The 17,779-nt window shown below is 41.5% G+C and overlaps 1 protein-coding gene across 1 annotated transcript in view; it reads right to left on the bottom strand.

The window, feature by feature from the left end:
- Positions 1 to 138: 138 nt before the first annotated feature.
- The window catches only part of LOC118421873 (neurogenic locus notch homolog protein 1-like), a 20,067-nt gene continuing 2,426 nt past the window's right edge, over positions 139 to 17,779 (bottom strand). The window contains exons 2-31 of the mRNA XM_035829377.1: positions 17,320 to 17,367; positions 16,774 to 16,833; positions 15,848 to 15,907; positions 15,391 to 15,518; positions 14,811 to 14,916; positions 14,547 to 14,631; positions 13,846 to 14,022; positions 13,205 to 13,339; positions 12,507 to 12,753; positions 11,966 to 12,240; positions 11,645 to 11,743; positions 11,019 to 11,077; positions 10,516 to 10,660; positions 9,822 to 10,022; positions 8,500 to 8,549; positions 7,964 to 8,114; positions 7,465 to 7,632; positions 7,226 to 7,290; positions 6,817 to 6,980; positions 6,188 to 6,347; positions 5,522 to 5,671; positions 5,003 to 5,090; positions 4,670 to 4,783; positions 4,290 to 4,403; positions 3,750 to 3,863; positions 3,149 to 3,262; positions 2,708 to 2,830; positions 2,068 to 2,225; positions 1,457 to 1,574; positions 139 to 926 (exon numbers count right to left, since the gene is read on the bottom strand). Coding sequence (XP_035685270.1) covers positions 736 to 926; positions 1,457 to 1,574; positions 2,068 to 2,225; positions 2,708 to 2,830; positions 3,149 to 3,262; positions 3,750 to 3,863; positions 4,290 to 4,403; positions 4,670 to 4,783; positions 5,003 to 5,090; positions 5,522 to 5,671; positions 6,188 to 6,347; positions 6,817 to 6,980; positions 7,226 to 7,290; positions 7,465 to 7,632; positions 7,964 to 8,114; positions 8,500 to 8,549; positions 9,822 to 10,022; positions 10,516 to 10,660; positions 11,019 to 11,077; positions 11,645 to 11,743; positions 11,966 to 12,240; positions 12,507 to 12,753; positions 13,205 to 13,339; positions 13,846 to 14,022; positions 14,547 to 14,631; positions 14,811 to 14,916; positions 15,391 to 15,518; positions 15,848 to 15,907; positions 16,774 to 16,833; positions 17,320 to 17,367 — 3,867 coding nt within the window. The 3' untranslated portion in view covers positions 139 to 735. The remainder of the gene's footprint in view (positions 927 to 1,456; positions 1,575 to 2,067; positions 2,226 to 2,707; positions 2,831 to 3,148; positions 3,263 to 3,749; positions 3,864 to 4,289; positions 4,404 to 4,669; positions 4,784 to 5,002; positions 5,091 to 5,521; positions 5,672 to 6,187; positions 6,348 to 6,816; positions 6,981 to 7,225; positions 7,291 to 7,464; positions 7,633 to 7,963; positions 8,115 to 8,499; positions 8,550 to 9,821; positions 10,023 to 10,515; positions 10,661 to 11,018; positions 11,078 to 11,644; positions 11,744 to 11,965; positions 12,241 to 12,506; positions 12,754 to 13,204; positions 13,340 to 13,845; positions 14,023 to 14,546; positions 14,632 to 14,810; positions 14,917 to 15,390; positions 15,519 to 15,847; positions 15,908 to 16,773; positions 16,834 to 17,319; positions 17,368 to 17,779) is intronic.

Here is a 17,779-nt window from a genome sequence, read left to right on the forward strand (position 1 = left end):
ATTATTGCGTGCTAAAACATCTTATTACTACATTATGCACTGTCAATAGGATTTTGATATATATATATATATATATATATATATATATATATATATATATATATATGTATATATATATATATATATATATATATATATATATATGGAGCAATAAAAAAACACATTCCCAGCCAAAAATACCCTTGAGGTTATATTCGTCATTTAATACCCTAAATTAGCTTATAGCACTGGGCACTAATTGCTTAAATTACACATAACACAACACAGATAAAAATTGCAATCGCTATACATTACAAAGCATATATACAACACCAGTATACAAAATGCAAAGCAACAATCTTCAAAACTATACAACATATAGTTTACAAAAGTCAATGGGGCAGTGGCTCAGCAGGGAGCAGTGAATTCTTTTGAAATCAAGCATAACATAGCGTGAAGTTGACATCGACCAATAAGTCCGGTATACCTTTTGTATCTTAGATATCTGTATATAGCTGGTACTCGTATAACCGTCATTCGACACCACACGCCAGTTGTGCGGCAGCAGCTGGTTATATCTATCTATATTACACTGAACAACCTGTCACACCTGACTTTTGCACATCTAATTGTAGACTTTGTTAAAAGCTATCTCATGAGGATACTCCTACTGGCGATGAGTTCAACGCTACGAAAGTTATAACTTGTGAAAGACGATTTTTCGAACATATCCATTTTTGGGTTGAGTTGATATAGTTATTGACTCGTCCCTTCACACGTGAACCTCCCCAGAGTGTGAAATGCATCTTCCCCTGCGTCCCCCGTGTCTCCGAAGTTGAGTTGCATGACGGGAAGGTTGTGCTTGTCCATGAGCCAGCCGAAGTCTTCCCGCCAAACGTTGTCGTTGTTGTCACAGTTACAGGAGGGATTTTCGTCTGCGCATGTACCTTATTTAGGTGAGAAAATAAATATTCAGAAAGTAACAATTTTGGAATGGACGTTCTTGGACAAAATGTTGACTGTTCTGGTTGTTCTCATACGATTAGTATTGATACTGATCGCTGTGACTCATAATACTGGGGTTGATAATAAATAAGCCACTTTCCTCTTAAAATCGCCGAAACCACAAATTGCTGAGAAATTGGGGCTTTTCATCTTCCTCTGCTTCCAGGAAAGAAATCAAACCCAACCTGTTTAGAAATAGCCAACACAGATATTCGAGTATCTTCTTTTTACAATTATGCTTATCACTGTTCATTGTCACATGTTACGTTATCTTTCTTATGTTTCTACCATGTACTTACAATGAACGTGCATATAAACTTTCAATAATGATGTAAATAATTGACTAGCAATATGGTGTCAATATTCTGGTCAATATCCGTCGACACTAACGACCCGGTACAATGAGAAATGGAAAGTAAAAATGAGCCAGAAGAAGACGAAAAAAGGCCCAGACAGCCTGCTACCCCCTTACCTGATTCCCCACACGAGCACGTGTGTCTTCCCCCGGCTGAGCCCGCCCAGTGAATCTGCCTCTCTCCGGTACGGGAGTCCCACCAGGCGATGTTCAGGATGGAATTGTAGCACTCATACTAAGGAGAGAATCGATGGAGAACAGAATGTTGTTAAGATATACTACAGTGGGTCAGAACTCGAGTGACTATGAAGAAAGTGCTGTCCGCCATATTAAACGTAGAAGTTGTCAGTATGTAACAATCTCGAGATTTTTTCAAAGAAATCTTTTGATTCTAATAACGTTTTTTTTTTTTTTTTTATTTAGTACACGTGACGACTTCCACTGGGGTTCATTATGATTTGTACAGAGGCACAGAATTTTTTCACAACTTTTTCCTTTGACTATTTTAGCTGGGTTCAACCAGTCATATGTAATTGGCAAACGAATTTTTTGTATCATCACCTTAAAGCACTCTAAATCAGTTCAGGGATTGCATTCTTTTCACTACAGCAGGCCAGTGACATCTAGAGGCAATGCGAAGTGAACCAATCATCATTACTGACAATTTGACAGTCACCGAAACGTCGCCAGACACATCGGTTGTGTACAAAGAAACGTTTGATAATCACCTTAAAGAACTGTTTGCAGGAGTTTGAAGCGGCGACCAGAGCGCTGAGCTGGTCCAGTGAGGCGAGATATTTGACCTCCTTTCTGTAGCAGCCTGCTGCCTCACATCCGGGACATACTCTGGTGCGGTTCTCACTGTCATGGCCGACCAACGTGGCGCCTTATCGGAAATAGATAGATTCCCAGGTTAGAAATGACACAAAATGATATAAATTAAGCGTCTGAAAAATTCTCTGATGGTTGATATATTTCAGATTCCATCTTCTATCTTTTTTAATGACTTTGAATTAGTTTGAAGACAAGTGCATAGATGGGTTTCTGAATCGATGTGGTTAGACCAAAATTGCAAATATTACACAATCGTCGGTAGACAACTGGTAGCATGCTCTAGCCCATCTGCCAACTTCTGTGACTGTGGGCTACTACAAATTTTGCTACGAGATCAAAAACATTTGTATTTTCTAGAACTTCTGTGGCACAGGAGAGTTACGATATCTAACTGTTTTGTTATTGGACTTAATCTAGACCTTGCGCTGTTAATTGGTACAAATGTGGTATTATTCCGTCCTCTTCGGAAGGTTAATTCTAAGGGCATAATCTTATTATTCGTAAACTAGATCTTATTGTTGTGAAATCTCATACCTGTATCTAAGTCACAGAGTACAGTGAAGGGGTCCACTCCGGTGTCCGGTCCGTCTGGGTCGATGACGTAACTACCTGAGATGGTGTACCCAGCATCCTTCAGGACTGCGCAGCTGGCCGCACCTGGTGAGGTTTAATAGTAGAACCTTTAGTTTAGTCTTAGCATATCTCGAGCAGTAAATCGATAGGCCAGAAAATGTTCCCTTGCGAAATTTGTTACTGTAGATTCATTTAAGTTGCGGGGACGTACTTTGCGGTAGCGGAAAATTAGAGTGTTCGCAGTGGCTTTAAGTTCGCAGTAGCACCATCTTCTGTAGTCACATACTGTAATGGAAAAGTGTTGGCGGTGGTTTTAAGTTCGCCGTGAAGTGACCACCGCGAAAACCACGAACATAAATCCACCGCGAGCATTACTGCATTTACAGTATACATTGTACTCACGTGATCCGCAGTGTTGACCAATCCAGCCTCCCGTGCAGTTGCAGCTGTAGCCGCTCACGTGATCATCGCAGCGGCCGCCATGTTGGCAGGTCACGCCTACGCAGTCGTCGATGTCTGTTTGGGAAATGGAATGTAAGAATCATTCAGGGATAGCAAACTTAAGCACTTTTTCACTCGGGCACAAACATGCACAGGAGACAACGGACACAGACACGTGCACACACACATGCAAATACTCACACAGGCACACACACACCTCTCACACACGCGCACACAGACACATACGCGCACGCGCAGGAACACACACACACATACATACTAATTATAACAAACAAACAAACACACATACAGACACACACACACAGAGACAAGTCAGATACAATTAACAGCACTGTATATTGTATACAAATTAGTATAAATATTTCTTTCATCATCATAACTACGACAAATCAGATAAACTGCAAATGATCATAAATGACTTATTTCAGACAAAGAGCCTCACTGCAAATCATTGGTTACGCAGATTTGGGCTACCCTGGTTTAATCAACAGAGAACCATTATCAAACAAATAAAAACTATTGTGACGACTTTCAGACTCACTTATTTCACAGTCGTCTCCCTCCCACCCATCAGCACAGAGGCAGGTGTAGCCGTTCACGTGATCATCACATGTTCCGCCATGCTGGCACGGGCTGTTGAAACACTCATCGATATCTGTAAAAATCAGTAAAAAAACATCAGTTTCAAAGTCAAACTTTGTTATCAGCAAGGTTTTGGGTCTGGTGTCAGTTCATATTTTTGTAGCGTCATGTGGTGTAAAGGTAGGATGTTTGCCCCAACAATCCTAGGTTCGAATTTGACGCTGTGCCCTTGGGAAAAGCACTTTTCACTTATTTCATTACTTTGCAAAGTGGGGTTTTTACCTAGCTTCGTTTAGGGACTTCCCGATGTGTTTAAAGAAGAGCTACACATCGAGTTCGTTAAAGATCCTACCACGCTTATTGCAAAGAGAAGGGATCCTTCCCCGTGTGAGTGGCTCAAACCTTACATTCTGGTGTTGCGCAGCTTGTACCCACAGTACAAAACTGGTTTGTAAAGCAATTCATTGTTGTAAGTCTGAATATGTGACCGTCTCTTTACCTATTTCGCAGATTTCGCCCGTCCAACCCGGACGACAGGAACAGTTGTAGCTGTTGACGTCATCGCTGCAGTACCCTTCGTTCTGACAGGGGTCGCTTTGGCACTCGTTTATTTCTGTTGAGAGAAAAGGAATAAAAGAATCAAGCATTTAACTTTAAGACAGCAGTACCATTACTACATTGATATTGTCGTACAATTTGGCACTTTGTGTCTAATCGTCACAAGATTTCAGGAAAAAAAGACAAGGTAAAAAGCAATTTCGTCTACGGATTATTAGTGGAATTCATCATTAATCCAACTGTACCTAGAAAATGCATTTTTTACAATTCTTATGCATCCCATTTCTGAAAAGTTGCTCTTTTTTGGTAATTTTTTCTTACCTTCATCACAGTCGTTGCCCGTAAATCCGGGCACGCATGCGCAGCTGTAGCTGTTCTCCAGGTTGGTGCACGTGGCGTTGTTTCTGCACGGACTGCTCAGGCACTCGTCAATGTCTGCAAGGGACGGAATGGGTCAACGAATTAGTTATTTAAAAGGGTTTGTTCAATACAGGGCCATTTGACCACTTCTGTGCAATGAACTACATTTGATGGATGGTGGAATCCACGCTATATCGATCGACCGACAAGTCTGCATGCTGTAAGTGACATTTACGGCAGTGATACGCCCGATGTCCTGTAGATTATCGCGCGATTTTTAGAATAAATACGTACCGATGCATGGCTGGACGTCGCCGTTCCCCAGGTCCAGCGGAGTGTGCCAGCTTCCGTTCCTCATACACATGTAAGACACGTCCAGCGTCTGCGGACACAAAATATAAAATATAGCATGTGATCAATACATTCGTGCAATAGTAGTAGCTATGTTTCCCCTTGCAATATGAGCACGAGTTTGCAAATGAAGTTCTTTTAAATTAGTGCTTTGGTACACTGACACATATATTGGAGCGGACAAAAAGAGTGTGTGATCGATTACTTGGTACGATTCATTATGCTTGGATTACATGCCATAAATGATGGTTAAGTCACGGGCATTTTCACTGGTCCTTTTACATTGTTGTGTCGTTGTACACTTTGGAAAAGGCACTTCACACAATTTTCCCGGTTACGATGGAGTGACACCCACCTAGCCTATTCGGCTAATATGTCTATATGTGTACAAAACAACCAAATAGAATAAAGCCTGCCCCGCTCGAGGTCTGGGGAGGAGGCGAGAAGCAGAACATTCCCCACCTGTCTGTAGCCGGGGTTACAGGTCAGACTGCAGACCGACTCGTACTCTTGGTTCTCCACACCAGAGGCCGTCAGGTTCCGGCAGTCGGGAGAGCCCGTCCGGGTAGAATGCAGCTCACACAGCAGCTTCCCGTTAGCTGGCTCAGGGACCTGGGAATAATGGGTATCAGGTTAGATGGGTAAATAGATAGATTAATAGATAGATGGATGTATACGTTGGTTGGTTTGTATTATCAAATACATCATAAATCAAAAGAAGACAGACATAGATAAATAGATAGACACAATATACTTAAGAGAGATAGACAAATAGTGTTTGGACAAATAGTTAGGCTAATAGGTAGATGGATGGATGGATGGATAGTTTGAGAGATAATTGGACAGATTGACGGATAGATAGATAGACAGATGGATAGATCTATGACATGACATAATATTATGAAAATCAGATCTCCATATACATTGTAAATGATTTAAGAGGAAATGTTACAAAAACCTCATTTGCTAAGATAAGACTTTCATACTGTGAACAGTTTGTCTAACTTATAGAGTTATTTGGGTAGAGAAGATGTCCACTTATATGATTAATGCAAATTTTAAGACATTTCTTCGCTTCATGAATGAGACATATTTGTTATACATCACTCGGAAATGTGCTATACTCACATCGAGAACACCGCAGCCGGTTAACGTACAGCTCCTCCCGTTACCCAGAGTCCCCTGCGTGCAGCGACAGGAGTAAGTCTGATGTCCCGTATGTTCGCACACCCCGTAATGCTGGTGGCAGTCGTCATGACCATGCAGGCAGAAGTCGGACTCGCCACAACTGAAGGTGAAGAACATCTAAATCAATGGATTGTTCCACACTACCTTTAATAAAGGTCGGTGTGTTGCTCGATAATTTTACATGACATGAAAATCAAATACGACTAGCCGCTGCGGTACCAAAATCAACATTTTTATCGGGACCTCAATAATAACTTACACGCCAAAATGTAAACAAATCAACTGCAAGCACACAAATACTCCGTTGCAAGTAAACCTCCTTTACGGATGTACCAAATGTCCTGTAAGTCTTTGAGCTATGTTTGTATAGTGGTATTAAAATGCTATCCCCAATGCACTGTTACAAACTTAGGCTCAAATTCTAACCGCTGTTTGTTGTCCTGTGTGTTTAATACTGAATGCAAACAAGCAGATTTAAGCAAAACAATACAAAACCTTATAATGATCATAGGTGTGAGTTTTCGGGCTTTTTATATTCGGCCGCTAGAGTTGCCAGAGTTCTAACTTACGTTGGTTGACTGCTCCAGTTGCCGGTTTCCGTACACGTGTAACCTTCCTCATCGAATAGAGATATCCCGTCATCCTTTGTGGCCTCGTACCCAGTGTCACAGGTCAGCTTACAGGCGTCTTCAAATCTCGTTCCCGTGCAAACAAGGGAGCCATTGCTGGGTTCCTGTTCATAAACATGCGTGAAAATTACACTTTAAAATGATTTTGCAGCATTGAATTAACAAGAATCTGTCATTCGTAAGTTGATGAAGTTTGACATCCAGGTAATAAAATATGTCAAAAGGCGGTTACTCAAGCAACTGGATGTCATAGCAAAATCATATCCAGTTACTTGAATAACTTTTTGGCGTATCATTGGTATGGTTTTAGATGCTTATAACAATCCGGTTAAAAGTTGGGGAAACTCACTTGTAGCACACCACAGTCTTTTCTCTCACAGAAGAAGTCGTCCGCTAAACTCTCCAGTAAAACGTCTGTAAGTAAAAAGAAATCAAGGGTTTTGTATGGTCATATCCATGATTCAAAACGTAACATACCATGGAGTGCTCTTGGAATGTCTTGGAATATTATGTAAAATCGTCTTGGAATAATGACTAAGCAAGTTGCCTTATCAAAATCTACATTCGTGAAAACGGCTCCATTCTTACCTGTTTTACTTCCAAGCGTCCAGTTGCCATGGCTACCGCACACGACGTGTGTATAGTTCGTGTTCCTATATCCGGTTCCGCAGGAAGTGACACAGCTGTGCGGAAATGACGTGCCTATCGAACATTCGAACTCCATGTTCGGGAAGGACGGGGGGTCACCGCACTCCACTGGTGACAACGAAGTACAAGGTCATGATACAAATCATCAATTTTTAATTATTCCAACAAATTACGATGTTGTTTTAGTGAGCAAGTGTGAAATTCAATCATAGAGAAATAGTAGCAGTTTAGAACGGTGATAGTATTAGATAAACTACAGGTTTTAGAATCATAAACATCATACAATACAAGATATTCCAGAATCTAACGGTATCATTTGGTAACGTTAGGGAATCACCTCCACTTTACAATTTGATTGTAAACACTTTCACTTGACACTTTTTCTTCGCTCCTTAGAATATTAGCATTCACATGTGTAACGTTAGTATGCATGTCCTACCCGGCGTGCATTCTGGGACTCCTGTCCAGTTCCCAGCCGCATCACACGTGAACTGTGTGCCAGCCGTGGGGATGTATCCCTCCGCGCAGGAGAGTGCGCATGTGTCGTTGTAGCGTGTCCCAGAACACATTACTTCTCCATATTCAGGAACCTACAACGGAAACAGACTCGTTAAAGGATATCAAACTCAGACTTTAAATCTGTTATTGGAAAAGGTATCATCTATGATGGTATTACTTCAGCAACTGAAATATCACAATTCAGTATCAAAAAGAAGAGAGAATAAGTCGAATTCACTTAGTAGGAAACGATTCTTGTGTTGGCTGACATTGTATATATTTCATGTATCTTTTGTTGCGAATTTTACTTGACCCAGTGGGTAATGTATGTCTTCATTCCCAGTATGCGTGCATAGGGCATAATGCAAACGCATTCTCGTAACAATGCGCCAATCATTATTATCAAACCAGCACTTTAAGTTAAAAACTTTATTTCAAAATTGATTGTTCTTCTCAAAGAAAATATTGGCTACTGACCGTTATGTTACCACATTCCTTCCTCTCACAGCTCAACACCTCCGACATATCTGCGTGCAAGAAAGAATTGTGTAAGGCAGGAGGCTGAAGACAAGATGCATAGTAACTGCATGCAAAAAAAAAACTGGTGAGGATATCTGAAGTAACAGATTTAATACAAACGGATGAAAATTGCACGGAAGAGCCATTATTACGAGGGGTGATCAATATGTTCTCGGCCTAACCCAGAAATAATAAGCACAACTCAAATTTTGAGGCACAACTTTATAGTATGAAGTCTTTTATCAATATCCTCCAAATTACAAATCATTGGAGTCATTACTTTCCAGGCATTCGTTTCATGCAAATTAGAAGGTAAGTGGCGAGAAAAAGAAGGGTGAAGTGTGATCAGACAATTTGACCCGCACACCTCAGGTTTCAGATCAATTGTCCACTTTTTTTTTTCGTTATCCCTTACCTAACGTTACTGGGTGTCGCCTGCAACGTAATGATCACAATAATTTGAATTTTGGTACATCTATATAAGATTTTATACAAGTACGTGGGATTATCAATAAGTCCTCTGTTTTGCGGAGAAATAATAAGCACAGCTCAGATTTCGAAGCATAGATGTCAAGTATAACGTCTTATATAAATCTGTACCAAAATTCAAATTATTGTGATCATTACTTTGCAGGCGACACCCAGTAATGTTAGGTAAGGGAGAAGGACAAAAACGTGGACAATTGACCTGACCTGATGTGGCGGGTCATCTTGCGCTGCTGGAAGTCAGACACCCAAATTGTTTTGCTTGAAATAGGAGGAGAATCATTATCAAACATTTTGACAATGTCTTTTGTTAATTTACGGCATGGGGAACTCGACCCGCACATGTCTGATCACACTTCACACAACTTTTTCCTCGCCACTTACCTTCTAATTTGCATAAAACGAATGCCTGGAAAGTAATGACTCCAATGATTTGTAATTTGGAGGATATTGATAAAAGACTTCATACTATAAAGTTGTGCCTCCAAATTTGAGTTGTGCTTATTATTTCTGGGTTAGGCCGAGAACATATTGATCACCCCTCGTATGTATCTGATCAGTACTGATTCAAATTCAGCATTCGAAGAAGAATGTTGGTTGTTGAACACACACACTATCAATGGACTGACCCCTGCTCTAGCTGATGTTTTGGTTGGCCAAAAGGGCTACTGAAACGGAGATGGGTGTCACCCTATGCACCATCAAGTGTGGAAAGGATATTCTTAGATTCTAGGCTATAAAAGATGGTTGTTAGTGAACAATTTTGAATAACTTTTCAGAGAGTAAGTACATACTTGGTTGGATAAACTCATTCAGCGTGGTGACGTTCGTTCCTTCGGGTATGCGCATCCACTTCCGACTGGAGCTGCAGACCAACTCGTCTGACGTCACGGGTACGTAACCTACGTCACAGGTGACGTGACACGTCTGTGTGAAGGTCGTGCCCCGGCAGACATGCGCACCTGCTGATATATTCTGCGGTTGGCCACAGTCCACTAAAAACAATGGGGGATGAAATAAATGGCAGTTAGCTACATAATCAAACATACGTGTATATGTTTGTCATAGAACGTCTTCACGTTAAACTCGACATGTTGATATATCTATATACTGGTATACACAGCTTAATAGATTTGTATCTTCTTGTACACAGCCTAATGTATTGGTATCTACTGGTTTGTGTGTATATTTTGCAAAAGACACTACGAAAGTTGCTGTACATTTGTTGTGACATCAAAGACCATTATCTAATATTGATGATAAGTCTCTTAAAAATAAATAGCTCAGCAGTATGATTTGTTAACAAAGGATCTTCTATTGTTTGAAGCTTTTGTTACCTTTTTCCAAGTCGAAAAAAAATAGTACTATGACATGTGCATCTCCCTTTAGATAATGACATATACATACAATATTTTTCTATACTATTTCTTTTTACAAGCCATAAAATATAAAGACTTTTATCACAATTCAAACGTGACGTCATCTAACCTGGGTCACATGTGACCTTGCTCCAGTTCCCGTTCCCAAGGCACTCTATGTGAGCGTGGCTTCTCTCGTACCCAGGATCACAGCGCACTGTGAACTTGTCTCTGAACTCCGTCCTACCGCCTGAGAGTGATCCGTTGCCCGGCTCCTGTTGGATGAAAGAAAACTATCACATATCACCAGCACACCATCCAATTGGTCATTTATTTATCCTCACTAGATAGCGTTTTACAACGCTTGCAGCTACTTGTAGATGTGCAAAGGTTATGTGTGGTAGGTGTGACCAGCTGCTGCGTGTTACACCGAAGATTTTACCGAAGAGTTGTTATACCAGTTATATTTACAGTTTTATATATAGAAATTACAGTATAGAAACATACTTCACTAAACATTTTCCAGCATAGAATAGAGTGAAAAGTGTTTTATCCAAGATGGTGAATGTCTATTCACCAAGGATAAAGGATTTAACCAATGGGCTTTAATCAAGAGGAATCGTCTAGTCTTACCTTGGGGTCGCCACAGTTCACCTTGTTACATTTCGGGTTCTTGGATGCACCGAAGGCATCTGTGAGGAAAAGTAGCGACATTTCTTACATTGAGTATATTGAGTAATTGTTACATTGACAAACAGAGTATGTAATCCCTGCATTGATTTCGTCTTTACTTGTATTTGTTTCTTATAATAAATGTACAGATATTTTCGGAATTAGAATATCATCTCAATGCAAATATTAGAATACTGTTCATAGTTCTCATAGACATGGGATAACAAAATACGACTACACACGACTACATGCAAATCGGGTTGACGGTGGACACTGGGGGCAAAGTAGACGAGCGGTGGACAAGCAGAATTCCATCGTGGGCAAAGAGGAACGATGGAGACAAAGCTGAATTACAGCTGGTGACAAGAAGTCTGGGGGCAAAGCTGAACGAGTCGGGGGTCAGTGCTGAAGGAGCTGATGGGGGTTTTACAGTAATCTTAACTGACCTGGCTGTGTCAGGGTGGCTGGGAAGTTCAGTTCTCGTAAATGAACAGATTTTGGAAAACTAAAAAAGCATCTCAACGTAAATACCAAAATGTTGGTCATCATTCTTCTAAATTTTGGAGGAAGGCTGTATAGAAACTGACCTAGTTGTGCCAGTGCTGCTGTGAAGTTGAACTCAGAAACCTCCCTGATGAGGCTTGGACTGATGTACGAGAGCGCCTGCCTCAGCACGTAAGGTTGTCCTATCGTCCCGTTACCATGACTCAGAATTGAACAATCCCAAACCCCGCCCACTGTTCGATCATGGTTCTATTTCGAACACCTCCGTCAAAAATAGCCATTCTGTCCCGCTGGAGCTGTTTAGAATAGGAGTTCTATCTGTTCGATATGACGTTCAACAGGATCGGTGGATTATTCTAAATCTCCTAAATCTGGGGTATTAACAGAATGCAATAGAAACTGACCTAGCTGTGCCAGTGCCGCTGTGAAGTTCAGCTCAGAAACCTCCCTGATGAGCCCCGGACTGATGTGCGAGAGCGCCTGCCTCAGCATGTAATGATGACCTATCGTCCCGTTACCATGGTTACTCATGAACTCGAAGTACGACAGGGAGTCCTCCAGGCTGCCCAGAGACACGTCGTTCGCCAGGTCCAGTCGTGACATCACCCCGGCGGTTACCTTCGTGTAGATGGTCCCGTTTACGCCGAGTTGGGTTAGCTTTGCAGTCATGGTTTCAGTGCTGTAAAGGAAAATATAAGGAGTATAAAAGTGTAAGAAAGGGTCCCTGAATACTTCCAATACATTGGTGAATTAATTCAGCATTTTTCTTTGAACGAAAGTTTGTCTTTGGTGTTGTTTTCCTCGGTTACTAGTTGTGTACCAAAGAAAACAATATTGAAATGGAAACAAAACACTGTTACAGTAACTACTTGAACCAATATGGCGGAGGATGCAGGCATACGTCATAATGCAGTGCGTGAGTGCAGACACCATATTTGGTCATACCTCGACACTGCGTCCACCGCCTGCCCCAGCGCCACCAGTGCACTCAGGACCTCCGGTGCTATGGGAGACCACGTGGAGTTGTCACAGAACAGCAGGCCTGCGTCATCACCATGGTAACCGACGTCACACGACAGAACGCAGAACCGCACGACGTACTTCTGGCCGAGTCTCGGTCCGTAGGTGACGTCACTGCAGTTGAAGGTGCCGACCGAATTCTCGGTTGAGGGAAGGCTCACATTGGTGCAGACTGGGAAAGATAGGAAAGGAAATATTAAAACATTTCTACTGTTCATATTCTGCATTATCATAGCTAGGCTGGCTTGCTGGTTCCACACTTAAATCTTCTTTTTTTTAAGTTACAATAATGGTCCGTGGGTCTTTTTGTCTATATTGGCATATCTTGATAGTTCAGGTTTCGAAATGATATTGTAACTTTATGTTATATCATTACAAAAAGGTTGCAAGGCATGCTGAATCCGTGTCATATTTAACTCATTCTCTTCGGATCTTTTTAGTAGGATTCAGCTCAGTTTCAGTTTATTTATTTAGCCAGGAAAGTACATCGCCTACTCTGCGTGGGAAAATTATGAGTACTGGAGAACGTTTGACAATGTACTTTTGGGCTTTAGAGATCAAGTAAAGAAAGTGATTACGCCTAGAGTGAAAATTCCATGGACTGTACATTATATGACTCTTACTGGATATGACAGGAGGGATGGGAGGTGGGCGTCTGGCGGCGACGATGGCACGCAGATCATCACGCATGTATGGGAACGACTCCGACATCCCTGGGTACGAGAAGTAGGTCATCCACCCTGGGAGGGGCTCCTCGGCTGTAGAGGGAGATGGGAGTTAAATTTATGAAGAAACATTGTAAGAAGGATGACATAAACCACTGTTACCGTGCACGGTGACAGAGAGACAGATACACACAGACAGACAGATAGATAAACATACAAATAGACAGATAGACATGAACAGACAGACATTCCATGGTCACCATAAGAAGCAAGAATTTGAGTAGGAAATTAGTAGTTTTATGTATTACTAAGTATATGTACAAGTTCTTCATGTGTTTTTAGAAAATTGAAATTTGGTCGAAAAAGCTGGAACAAAGATTTACGAAGCAAATTTTGGACTGTGAGAGATGAGATAATCTTTATACTTCTTATCCGAATCGCTTCAAGTATTTCTATTTTGCTGAGTTGGGATGCACCTGCATGGGAGGTGGTTGATGATGATGATTTCTATTTTCTCAGACATATAATTTTATATCGTTAACATACAAATAGACAGATAGAAATTCATAATTTCATATCAACTCAAAGACCATCCTTACGCATGAGAAAGTTTCCCATGACGATACTGACGGCCAGCGCCAGGAACAGCGCGCTCAGGGCGGAGACGATGACGATGAGTTTCCGCAGACGTCTCAGGTCCTCCTCCGCCTTCTGCCTCTCCTCTTTACGTCTCACGATCTCGGGGATACCGGGAGGTCCGTACGGTTTCCAGGGGCCTGAGGCTGGAGATAACGTCAGCTTAGCTGTTGCTACGTGTACGGTCAAATTTGCACAGGTGGCCGTAGGCAGTGAAGCCTAGCCTCGGCCGGGCTTTGAATTTGTCACGGCATAGGACGGGCTTTATTGTCTCATTGAATGTATTGTTTATTTGTGCCTATATTAACTGAATAAGGGAGTTCATTGTTTTAAATGCGCATACGTAGCGAAATGCATAGTGAGTAACAATTATGTGTCAAAGGTGATGGCTCCTGAGACAAAAACAAAACACGTCACAAAACTGTTCACATGTTAATTGCCACATTGCTTCAAAATTTTCACCCACAATGCATTTTGATGAACATGCTTAGTTAAAACAACAAATGCCCTTATAATTGGGTGAATTTGAGCTTTTATATAATAAAATCACGACTAGAAAGGTGACATTTGCATTGAAACGAATTTCCTTTCCATGAAATTAAACATGAAAGGATATGCGATGAATTGACCATCCGAAAGACAGACACATGTCCAGCACACTCACCTTCATAATCGCGTTTCTGCGGAAATTCATCTGTGATTTCAGCGCAAGGAATGAATATATCTGTAGTTGGCTTCTCCTGGATCGGCTAAAACAAAACCGATATAATACAATGGTAAGTTAGATATACGTATATCATCAAATGTATGTTCAAATTCAGTGACAACATCAGGCTAGGGCCTTTATCTTTAATATATTACCCACAATTCCCATCACTGAACAAGTGTACTCGGAACGGTGAACGAGCTTATTTTTTTTCACAGTTACCTTCACAGGTTCCTCTCGCCACGTCTCGTGTCTGAGGTCCTCGGGAATATTTTCTTTATTTTCGCTGGTCTCAGGCTCAAAGTAGTCGCTGATGCTGGTATCTTGCCTAGAAGTGAAATTGTACAATTAGACTATCGATGTGCAATAACCCTGTAAGATAAATACGAGAGGGCACTGTGCTCTAGACTCAGGCAGAGTTCAGCTCTGTTGTGATATTGTTGTCAGTTTCCAGTTCTCAACTCCCATTGGACCAGATCTAGAAACAAACCATATTTTCAATGTCCCAAGTATCCTATATTACACCGATTTCCAGTACATTCTGATACTTTGCAATAGTCATCTAACTGTGGGTGCACTCCAACACAAACAAACAAACAAGCAAACACACAAACTGATCATGACCAACAAACTGATTCCAACATATGCCTTCAAGGAGGTAATTGCCTTTTTTGTTGTCTAATGACTGCGCTTTTAGAAAAAGGTGTTCATTTGAGCGTCATAACTATAGTTTGAGTTTTTTACTTCTTCGATTAGACCCAAATTCAGGTTTAGAGCAATTTGTATATTGATAAGCGCTTACGTCATGCACGAGATCCGATCTTCTTCACAACAGGAAGTCCTCTCGTTCTCAGGAACTTCCGGTGTTCCCGGCAGACTCCCAAAGCCACTTTCTACATCCACATCGAATGGCGTATATAAACTTCTTTCCTAGAGTATAGGACACAAATAGAAGTCAGACAAGGTCAGCAGGTCTTAAGTTCATGAACTGTCATTTGAGGTTGTAAAAACTTTTTGTATAAAAAGGGAAATGGTGACAAAATCTAAGATTTCAAAGATGTCTTCTTATGTCATCAGTGCATGATGCCCAATTAAAAAGCAAGCTACCCTGGTACCAAGGTTCTAGAACTGAAATTCCAGTTATTTTTGCCCGGAGGAAGTTGCATGAGGACTAAGACAACTTTGAAAGTGATATTCTTATTAAATACAGTCAGATTTCAGTAGCACCAAAAATACAACCACTTAGAAGCGCCCCCTACCGATTGCAGGTCGTCCTCAACACCACTCACGGACGATGACGTGTCCTCAAACGGAGAAACCTTCAAGTGAAAGAAATCATTAAAAACTTGGTAGAGATGGCAGACTTCACCACTCTGGCAGTACGTATTTTACCTGCAGTGCAGAAACACGCACACACACATGCACACACAAACACATACAAACACACAAACACACACACACACACACACACACACACACACACAAACACTCACACACAAACACGCACGCACACACACAAACACACACACACACACACACCACGCACCCGTATACAGACATACACAAACACAAACTTTAACACAAACATATACAAGTACAAACACATACGCATACACAAACGGGCACACACACACACACACACGCACACACACAAACACACACATATGCAAATACACAAGCACAAAAATACACAAACACACACACAAGAAAACACAGACAGGAGCTCAAAAAGCCAAATCAAGCCATTTGATACCGAGAAGCCAAAAAAACGGCAATTTACTCTATTCGGATAAAGTAAAAACAACATGTACTTAAAGTTAGAGTAATACATCATTCATTACAATGGTTATTGATAGCGTAGATGGATAATCTCAAATTCAGCGGCCAGCCTGCATTAATATTGATAAGTATCGATGGTCATCATGTGCAAGGATATAGGCGAGGAACCAAGTGATTGGTGGATGGCTGAATGAAGGAATGGATGAATGAATGATAGAATGGATTGGTGTATGGATGAATCGGTACTTGGGTTGATGAACGGATGGATGGTTGGACGGACGGACGGACGGATGGACAGATGGAGAGATGGGAGAACGGAAGGAATCATTGAATTAATAAATCGGGTATCAATTAGATGTTAATTTTGTTAGTCGCTTTAGAGTTACCAAGGCCTGGAGTAACTTACGCCTCTGAGACTGGAAAATGACGACGACACCGCCGCCGCGCGATCTTCAGCAGTACTGCACTGTGTTATTTTACCGAAATAAGAGCACTAGTGACTCAATGTGCAATGTAATCTTAACGCGTGTGTCTGTGTGGGTTTAACATAAGATAAATAGGACAAGATAAAACACACGCACACACGTGTGTTTTAGCATAGTTTATAGAAACGGTGATAGTTTATAGAAAAGCCATATGTACTACTACTGTTGAGCTGCATCAGGTACAAGTAAGACCAAAGGCGTCATTTGTCTTAAGTATCGAGCATCAAAAAACACTAACGGCTAAAGTGCAACGAGGAAATAATAGTTGTAAGCGAGGAAATGCCAGTTCTGCTTTGCTTCACAGGCAACTTCTATGCCACTTTCTAACTGCTTAATAGAGCACGTTCAAGTATAAAAGCTAGCGGAAGTAAGCGACGTATGGCTGCCTTTTTTTGTGCGCTGGGGAATTCACCTATATCGTATATCGTGATGGTATTACGAGCCAGACATAGACAATAGCAGCTTACCTTTGTTTTGGTGGGAGCCTTGTACGGTTCACTTGGCGCAGGGCGGACCTGTTCATCACAAGGCAAAATAGATTAGTTCTTATGGATAACCATACATACGTCGCAGTTGTGTTGTGACATGTAACGGCGCGGTCACATAGGGCGTGCGATCGTCGTACGATTTTGATGCCTTTGGATTTTCAAGCAGGCCGTGACAGAACCAACCACCGACATAGATCCAAAACAGCATTTTGTGTACCAAGACAGCTAAACTTTGTCCTCTAATATGCGCGAAGTAAGCGATCGTATGACAATTGCACGACTTATGTGACCGCGCACCGCATGACCGGCGAAAATCGATCGGACGACGAGTCTGCGAGCTCTAAATTACGAGGAGGCATGACCCTGCTGCCGACGTCAGGGTAATGCTTCTTCGTAATTTAGAGCTCGCAGACTCGTCGTCCGATCGATTTTCGTCGAA

The sequence above is a fragment of the Branchiostoma floridae genome, chromosome 8, assembly GCF_000003815.2.
Source record: "Branchiostoma floridae strain S238N-H82 chromosome 8, Bfl_VNyyK, whole genome shotgun sequence".
Lineage (NCBI taxonomy): Eukaryota > Metazoa > Chordata > Leptocardii > Amphioxiformes > Branchiostomatidae > Branchiostoma > Branchiostoma floridae.